A 10,291-nucleotide genomic window follows, 5' to 3' on the forward strand; every position below is an offset into this window, starting at 1 on the left:
AACAAGAAAAAATCACTCAAAATATTATCCATTTTAATTAATTTGAAAATGACAATGATTTTGTTATATAACGGATTGTTATATAAAACATAGCTTCGGATTACACTTCTTTTAGTAGAATCATCTAACCATTATTATTATTATTATTATTATTATTATTATTATTATTATTATTATTATGTTATCTCATGTTTTTCTCTATATGTAATATAATTATACCACATCTTAAAAAAATAATTATATCATAAAAGAAATTTGGTGATAATCATTACATTTCCAAGATAAAAAATGACACAAAATAGTTTGACTAGTAAAAAAAATTATCATATCATCATAAAATTCTAGGATTAACACTCGTCTTCATCTATTGTGCTCATCTTTCTTCTTCGGTTATCTATTCTCTTTTTTCTTATCATCAATTCTTTTTTCATTATCGTCTTTCATATCGTAATTATTTTTCTCATAATAATTTTTTTAAATTTTTATATAAATAATAAATGATGAAAGTGAGATTCCATCTCAAAATCAAAAATCAAAATATTTTACTTTCATCTTTTCGTCGTTCATCCAACAGGTTAATTTTTTTCTTTTGTTTTTTGGAAACTTGCAGCTATCCAACTCACTTAAGTTACATCAATGTACTTATCGACCACATTTGAATAATCCATTAGATCCGAAAAGAGGTAAAATAACATTCTCGAACATTCTACTAATTGCTATTCCAAATCGTGCACCTGAGACCATAATTATTCCCAAAGATATCATAAATTAATGGACACCACAGAAACAATGAGTGAACACAGCGCCATGATCGCGATTCAACAGTGGCGGTCTAATGCCCAGCCAGACTGCTGCCTATGACTCGTAACGTGCACCTCTTTTCTAGGTTTTGACGTCCCGAAAGCCACCACCGTCGTCGTCATCTACAGCCGGCGGATTCCACAGCGCCAGTGGCCCGCCACGTAACAGTAGCATATAACGGGGCGCGTTCGATTATTACAACCACACCTCACCGCTGCGAGCTATTTGCTTTCCACGGCCACGTATCACTTTGGTAGGCAGAGACAACGATGCATGCCCCAATTGCAGCCGATAGCTTCGTGATCGGAGGCAGTGTCATTGCAATCGCCCAGATGCGTCTGATCGAATTGAGGTACGCGACAGGGACGCCGTGCTTACCTGCTACCTTTCGATAGAAAAGAGTCCGAGATATGCGCATCCACTGTTCGATAATTTGCCCCTCTGTGTCGCGCAGCATTTGTCGCTTGTCCTTGTTGTGGATGTCAAAGTCTGATGGTGCCATTGTCACCTTCGCAACGGGATAAGACCATCATCTTTGTGCGCAGTAGCCGAGGAGGGAGCTTTTGGGAGCCAGCTTACCCACATTTCGGTACATGGTTAGCTTCTACTTCCTCGACCCTATAGTCCTCTTGTTGCAAACAGGCACCATATCAGCAACCGCCACTTTGAGTGGCGACCCCTCTCAGCTGTGTATATAACGCACTATTATCTTTTCTTCTGTCCACCTGAAACATACTTTCATATTTTAGTGCCCAAAAAACATACTGTGCTCTTCTTATCATTATTAGACTGGGATTAGGGAAACAGTTTCATTATTGTTTCACTTTTTGGAAGATACATATCATGCCAATGGCATTTTTAATATTGCAGCAATGAATGTGACAAAGATTTTCTTATGTTACTTTGTGATGATGATACTATTTGGCAGCTTATATAACCTTCTAAGATCATCTTTTTCCACTCTACTTGCGTCTTTGACTAATGTGTTCCTCACAAGACCCAGAAAGATTAAGCTAAAGGATCAAAAGTAGTTGTTTGATTATAAACCTACATGCAATATTTTGATGTTGATTCTCGTAGAGTGTGCAACCTGGCCTGTTTCCATGACTCAATGGTTAAGGTTTAATATAGTTTCTTGCAGAGTGCATGCACTTTGGAAAGGAAACAGTACTCAAAATGGATATGATGTTATCCAGATGACAGCAGTGCTTCTATGTCTCTGTGCATCCTGCAGCAGTACAGTTTCTTAGTATCATTAGATTCAGATGATGAAACTAATGTGCGAAGATTATAGTTATTTATACTGCTACGTTGCCTGGTTTAGTATTTTCTTATACAGTGCATGTTTGAGAGGAAACAGAACTCTTGAATGGAAGCAGTATCATGTACATATATGCATATCTTGTGGAAACATTGTTTAGTTATACTTCCAAGTGAGTGACATCAGTGCTATTATGTGTCTGTGTGTGCTTCTGAAACGTGGCTTGCTGGTTTAGATAAATGCTTATACTCTTCATCTATGATAATGACAGTAGTACTAGTTTATGCAGGCAATCTATGTAAGTGATCTGTGTTACTCTTTTTGCACTATACAATAGTAGAAAACCTTGCTTTTGAGATATTTGAATCTTAGTTGTCAAGTCATATCATGCCACCTTCCTAAATTATTTCTCAGTGTACTTTAAGTGCCAAGGATGAGATCATTCAACCAAATGAAGTGGAAGGGCTTGCTAGGTTAGGGGGTATGATCAGGTTCGAGTAAATTAATCTTGTCATGTCTTTGATATGCATGACTTGGCAAAATATCTTGTACACATATTGTTAAACTAACCACACCAGATCTTATCATATCAATCAAAGGAAATCAGCGTGTATAATATTAGTAGCTGACTGGAATCAATTTACAATCTGGAACTTTAGTGAAAGAATTGCATGTGCTTCAAGGTTTCTGATGTCAGTGTATATTAAATATAGGTACTATAGACTTTTATGCAGGTGGTGTGTTCTTGCAGCAAGATACGTGACAATGATTTCTGTATATGTACATATCCTGATGATGATTCATTTAGTTTTCTAAATGTCTCATCCACTCGATTGTGATCCTTCATGAGACTAAATTAAATAGCAAGATTAATTATAGATTATCCTTTTGTAGTTAGTTATTTTAGCATCTTGCTCGTTATGTTTTCAAAAATTATTAGGATCTCTATATTTATGAAATTAAAATATTTAATATTTTTTTTTTTTATGTTATTGACTTTGTTGATGAATATACTGTAGGGTTTATTACTAAGTACTTGTTGATTCTGTCTTATTTCAATTTATCATTGAACACGTATGATACTTTTACTAATTTATAATTAACCCAATTATTGATACATCAACTTGGCTAAGGTTTGATGCATTGTTCCTTATGTAGTGCATGTTTGAGAGGAACAGTCCTCTTAAACGGGAACAGTTCCTGTATGATATTGAAACTATGTTTAATTATACTTCCAAGATGATGTGTCTATTCTTCCTGCTTAAGCGTCGCATTTTGTTTCAGATAAGTACTTAATTATTGTTCTCTGACATAGTTGCACGTACTTTGGATCACAACCTTTTGCTTAAAATATTGTTCTATGATAGCATTGCATGCATTCTAGAACGCTGTCTTTTCCACCACCTTCGCAGGATTGAATTGACTTTGGAACACTAATTAGATCATTAGATAAATGAAATGGAAATTGCCTTTTTTGTCTTAGCCCTTTGTTTCTTCCAACAATCAATTTGTCTCTTTGATTGGTCTATCAAGTAGCCGAAGCTGTTAGTCTTCACAAACCACAGTTAGTCGCTAATCGTAGCTTCACTGAAAGATTAGAGATGATAATGGATATGATATCTGTAATTTCATCAAACGATCGAACTCAAACTTAAAACTCTAAAAAGCTTGACAATGTTGTATAACTAGCTAATTATATATTATCCTCTAATTAACTATCATTACTATTTCGATCTTTATACTTTCAAAAATATATAGATTTATAATTTTCATGGATATTGTATCTTAATGTTTAATTTCCATAAAGTTACGAGGTCAAAAAAAAATATGGATTTGCATTGATAATTTTTTTTTGTTATTTACAATATCATTTTAAGAATTTATAATATTTATAAGATATTCCTTTACAAATAAATATAAATACTCTTAATTCATCATTTAATTCCAACCCTCTTCCACTCCATTCCGTGTCCCCATTTTTCTTACCTTTCCTTCTTTTCTTATTTTTATTCTTCGCTTTAATAGTTGAAGACGGTAGAAAGGATATTGTTAGAGTTTCGACATTGTGGAGAACTCCAAGTTTTATAAAGTAAGAGTAATTGAGACGTTATAAAAAAAAAATAATTGGTAATTGAGGGATTGCATTTAATATAATTATATTTTATTATTTTTTAGATTATTATATAAAGTAAATGGTTTCCAATAGCAAAAATGAGATTTTCAAAGGTAATTTAAAAAAACTAGAGATATCTTATGTTTTGATATTTTATATATTCGTTTAATTTTTTTGAAAAATTAATGTTAATTTTGGTTAGAAGTTATCTTGGAGTATCTTATTATTTGAAGGGATGTATTTTCTGTATTAAAATCTGTATATAATAATACTAATAATAATAATAATCCAAAAAAATTTTCAAGCCCGCTAAAATTATGGGCCCAAAAAAGCTTCAATTCAATTTCCGGTCTGAATACAACTCCAAAGGTTTAGTGTTACTCTTAACAGAGTACGGCCCATTAAGAAGCTGTTCGACTTCTCTCTCCTCTTGATCTCTCAAATCGCCGTTGAAACGAGCGACTCAAAGGAGGCCATCACATCAGTGACGCAGCGGCGCGAAAGGGACATAGGAAGGAGAAGAGAGAGGGCGATGACGGTGTTCCACCTCTTCAACTGCGCTATCCTCACCTACGGTCCGCACGCCGTCTACTACTCCGCCACTCCTCTGTAAGCCCCAACACCCCGCTTCATCCATCGTTTACTTTGATCTGTTTCCCCGATTCATCTCCCCGTTATCCCTCGTCGATGGAAGGATTCTCGTGTCTCCTTGTTCCAGATTACTGGAACGCGACTATTACCGGAAACCTAACCCTAGGTTCTGCTTGCTCTGATTTGGTTGATAGATATATTTAGATATATCTGGTAGTCATGCTAATGTCGACAAGTTCGCATTGCGAATTGTGTGGCCAGATCAGATATATTCGCTACTTGGTGGAGTTAATGATAGGTGACTGAATGCAGGTCGGATCTCGTTATGGTGTTTCCTTGTGGCATTGGAGTTGATTCATGTTTCTTGAAGAAGAGTATTGGATAACATTTCTTTTGCTCGACTCTCCATACTCTTCGTGCTGGCATATTAGTAGATGAACTTTCCCTTCTTTAGGCAAACAATGTATTATTTATAAGACAATGATCAGTAGATGGGAAGTTAGTTAATTTTTGGAGTGTCTTCTGGAAGTTAGTGCATCTGTTGTGCAATTCTTGTTTAGCTTTTGGGACGAGGGTAATGTCTTTAAACATAATTCTTGTATCTCATTTTGTGTTTTTTATGATTATTATAACATATATTTGTATCTCATCCGTTATGCATTCCTTTTCATCCATTTGTTTGCATGTGTTTTATATGATTATTATAACACATATTTTATGCATTATTGTAAATCTTGGATCTCATTCTGTTTTGGCATACAGGTCAGAGTATGATACAGTTGGAACATCTGTTAAAGCTGCTATAGTTTATCTGGGAACTGCATTGGTAAAGGTTTGTGAACACAATTTCTGTGTGGTGGTATTGCTGATGTTGCAAAAAAGAGTAATTTTATTTCATTATTTTGGTGAAATTATAGTTTCAATGAACTTGCTATACACTTTTCAATTTATTTTGGTATTCCTTGTTGATCTGATTGTCCACATATTTTTTGAGTGAGAACAAATTAATCCTGTCAACTTCCAAGCTGAACAATATTCTCTTCTCTTCAAAACTTTGATATTAACAATCTGCATCATTTCTTCAAATAGAGATAATGTAGAGACCATGAATAAACATACTAGTTTGGCTCTTAGGCGAATATCCCTTCTACTTTTTGCCCTTCTTTTCTTATTCTTCTTGTTTGAGAAAATTGCAGTGGACCTCTTTATCTTTCTTTTCTTGCAAGAAACCTTACACAGTGGAACTATTGCATTGTTTTGTCAAAATTTCCTCTTTTAACGAGTCATTGTATCTCATTTATATTTATTGCATGTTGGTTTTATTTTTTTCTCCATTTTACACTGTAGACCATTCAATGTGCAATTATGCTTTCTAACTGTGTACTATTTTACTCTTGGGTGAGCTGTATGCATACTTATTCATTTATAAAAAAAAAGTTGTATTTTTAAATTTCATTTTCCTTGTCTTATGGTTATTTTCTCTCTATATCAATTTATTTGAATTAAATTTTCCCTCAGAATGTTCTGGTCAGGTATGTCACTTTACTTGCGATTAGTTTTTCCCTATGCTAACCTCATCATAGTTCACATGCAGCTTATTTGCCTAGCAACATTTCTTAAAGTACCAGAGAATGATAACTTTGATCCTTATCAGGTGCTTTCTCCTGTCTTTTAGAATGTCTAAAATTAGAGCATTTTAATTTCATAAACTTACACACATATATATTGATACATCCTGCTAGAAATTCTAATTTGCTTGTTGTGTTCATTAGGAACTGCTCAAAGCATTAATTGGATTTATAGATGTTGCCAGACTTTATTTTGCATTGGCACAATTGACTCACAGAAACATTTCTCAGAATCATAAGTTCCAGGCTGTTGGTCTTGGTAAGTAAGAAAAGAATGTCTGTTTTTTGGTTTAATGATTGGTAGACATTCTAGCTATTATTTTTTAAAGCTGTAGTTTTTGTAGTGAGATCATAACAATGGAGGATACCTGAATACCAACTGGTTTTTCACTTTTGTCATGGACCCTTCTCTTACCTCATTCTCATAATTTGTTCTTTATCCGCTGTATTGTCAGCTTTAGACAATGGAGAATGTATAAGTCAGCTGAGTCCCCTGTCAATATGATGAGAGAAGGCCTTCTGATTAATATTTTTTGATCTTTTTCCTCCTCTGTTCATCTTCATATTCCCACATAGTGCACATATTCTTAGTTCGTTTTTAGCTAGATCCAGGTGTTACATTCTCAACTTATAAATTAGTATCTCCAGGTTTAATAATTATGATATCCTGCAAGTATCAATGAAGACTAGCACATCTACATGACAAGTTCTATTGATGCTAAAGGCACCTTACTTTGAACTAGGGAATTTCCTAGAAGTTACATCTTCCTAATCTATGATACCAGGGCACATGTCATGTTATCAGAAATATTTGCTTCAGACTGTTGTGATGCAGTTTAGACACAAATTAGATTCCCATATAAGGCCAGCATCAATATGGGACACAGATGGACTCCTAGGTCAAAGCATGTTCTGTGCGCAATGTTGTTTGTTTTTTAGTCTGATTATTTCTTCTTCATCTGTTGGACTCCTAAGGATGAAGTCACATACTGCAAGTGCATGCTTTATAGCAAATGGAAAAATAGGTGCTATCTAGTTTGATCCCATTATTTATTCACTCAAGATATGGATGACTGAATCAGATGTGGATATTCACCTAAGTGTCTGGGTCAGCATGGAGATGAAAATGAGTTTCAGGAAAATAGGAGAAAAGTAATTCTAATAAATTATATTTGATAACCTTGTGAGGATGTGAAAAATCAAAGATAAGTTTATGGTAAACATTAAAAACCAAGATGTTTAATTTCTAATATTTTCATACCTGCCTGTATCTAAAAACCACTACTAAAGAGTGTTAAAATTTTGACTCATGGACAACAGATATACTTGAAATTTTGCCTTCAATTGCCTGGTGAGAGAATGGTTATTACAGGGAGAGTTGCTGGAAAGTTATAAATGAGGAGTGAGGATTCTTGGATTTGGTTTGGATTTTTCATTTTTGGTTGGCACACAGGAAAAGAAAATAGTAAGTCACAGTGAGTGTGAACGCGCAAAATGTAAATATTTGAGTCTAAAAGTGATTTGAAGTTTTGAACTAAAGAGAATTGGAAAAGAAAGATTGACATATATGATTTCAGAAGATAACAAGGTTTTTGGTCCTTGAGAATCTTTTTGTTTTGGTGATCTCTAGTAAATATAGTTATTTGTAAAATTCTACAGTCATGTTTTTAATCATGTAATTAACCTATCACAATCTGTCATGTGTTTCTAAATGCCACTTAGCATAATCATAAGTCATGGTCCAAAGAAACATATTTATTACCATGTATCATTCCAACATACTTATTGTCATCTAAGATTAGTTAGGTACAAGGACAACATGTTTATCTCTCACTAAATTTTCAGATGATGGACATGTATTCTACAATTTCCACCAATGAGGCATCTGAACAAAGAAATCTCAGGACACATTTGAAACAAGGTTTTTATTATCGTTTTAGAATCCTAAGAAGATTTCAATTTTGCCAATTCCACACTTATGGCAGTTTCAATGGCTTTATCTGTTTTTAAATCAAGTTTCAGCAATTCTGGCCAACACAAAAAATAAATTAAGATATTTTGACAATTCTAGTAAGGTGGAAACTTTTCTGAATTTTAATTTGCACTCTTCATCAAAAAAAAAAAAAAAAAAAAAATCCATGCAAATATCACAAAGAACATAAATGAAATAAGCCTGGAAGCTTAAAGTGAAGGTGGATTGATTTAGCAATTCCCTATTGAGAACCCACTCACTGAAACCCATGCTAACTTTATTTGTTTATGGTGCTTAAAACTTGAAGAAAAAAGGAAACTCATACTAAGGGTGTTCACGCTTTGGATAACAAATAGGAGTGTCTGTGGAAAAATTGGCTTCTATAGGAAGGGGAGATGGAGAGGAAATTGCATTCGGTATCATTTCTCTCCCTAGTTAGAATGCAATGGCTTATGGCATGCTATCATCTAGTAATGAAGCACCCACTGAAATCAAGTTGTGGTTCAGATCCTCTGTTTTAGTTCCAAGAACCTCTTGAACTAAGAATTTTCATTTCAATTACTCTATATGAGAGCCCACAGAATCATGATCCTAACAGTGCCAGCATTTCAACAAAAAACAAATCTGTAATTTCCCAACTATTTAGTGTATACTACATGGATCCTTTTCTGCCTAATAGGGCCATCATTTAATCCTTGATATTCTATCTATACAATATACTCTGGTTCTTTAGCTCAGAAATCATGCATACCATACGTAGATACCAACCAAGGAAATCCACATTTACCTTTGTAACAAATATAAATTTATCAAATAGGTTTTTCCCATGTGGACTTTGTTCCTTCTTTTTGATAGTCAGCAGTGTTCATGCTTAAATGTGTTCCTATAATACCCTTGGGTCACAATTTAATTAGAATGATAAAAAAGCACTCTCCTTCAAGGATTGAAATTAATGTGTTTTATACTCGAGGAATGGAAAGTTTACCTTCTAAGTTTGTCAAATCTGCTGTTAGAACTGAAAAACTGAAGTTCCAAAACTGTCCTGATGACCTGATTGAATCTCTTGATGATGCAACACCATCTCCTCCTAGTTGCAATCCATAAATTAGTCACAGCATCAAGATTCAATTTCAAAGAAAGTAGTTATCACATATGTATTTATATACAAGATCATAATGTGATTTCAATGAAAAGTTAATCCTTTGTTGCTTCAGATCAGATTGATTTGACTATGTGTTACTTACCTAGCAATGCAAATTATACTAGCTTGCCAATAAGTTTATGAATGCCAAATGAAAGTTGTCACAAGACAGCACATGCCAAATGAAAGTTGCCAAAAGAAACTTGTGGAGAAGGAAGTCATGATGAATGTCACAACCAGTTATAGTGAAACAGCAACTTAGACTATCTTGCAATAGAAATTATCAAATTGAATCTCTTTGACTTTCTCTTAATATTGTTTTTAGCAATTGGAATAAAGAAAAAACTTTTTATCCGAATAGACCAGCATGAAAATGATTTGTTTCTTCAGCGTCAACCTTATGTAGTAAGCTCTACAAAATTCAGAAAATTTCCAATGTCTTTTACTTGGGGAAACAAAATGATTTGTTTGACGTGATGAAACAAAATATTTGTTTCAGTTTTCCAAGAAAAAAATGGAATGTAAGAACTAATAAAAAGGGATACTTGGCCAATGCATGAGATAGTCATTTTGATGAAGAACAAAGTGGCACCAGAATGTGAAGAATTATCATCTACCTGTGATTATTAATGATTTTTAATGAGGGAGCTTGAAAATAGATTGACACTGAAGTAACAAGAGAGTATTGTTAAGTTTGCATCACTAAATTATTTATAACTTGTTGATAACAAGTGATGATCTCTCAATTCTGTGGGTTGGCTACATGGATTTTTTTTTTTTGTCA

General features: G+C 33.8%; 1 protein-coding gene across 1 annotated transcript; it reads left to right on the forward strand.

Annotated features, from left to right (window-relative positions):
- Positions 1-804: 804 nt before the first annotated feature.
- LOC135623686 (uncharacterized) lies at positions 805-9,865 on the forward strand. The gene is made up of 6 exons (XM_065126929.1): positions 805-1,153; positions 1,256-1,397; positions 5,529-5,598; positions 6,361-6,420; positions 6,539-6,653; positions 8,240-9,865. Exons 2-6 carry the CDS (start codon positions 1,294-1,296, stop codon positions 8,272-8,274), a joined length of 384 nt encoding a protein of 127 aa, XP_064983001.1. The 5' UTR covers positions 805-1,153; positions 1,256-1,293; the 3' UTR covers positions 8,275-9,865.
- The last annotated feature ends 426 nt before the right edge of the window (positions 9,866-10,291 follow it).

The sequence above is a fragment of the Musa acuminata genome, chromosome BXJ2-9 (genome assembly GCF_036884655.1).
Source record: "Musa acuminata AAA Group cultivar baxijiao chromosome BXJ2-9, Cavendish_Baxijiao_AAA, whole genome shotgun sequence".
Classification (NCBI taxonomy): Eukaryota; Viridiplantae; Streptophyta; class Magnoliopsida; order Zingiberales; family Musaceae; genus Musa; species Musa acuminata.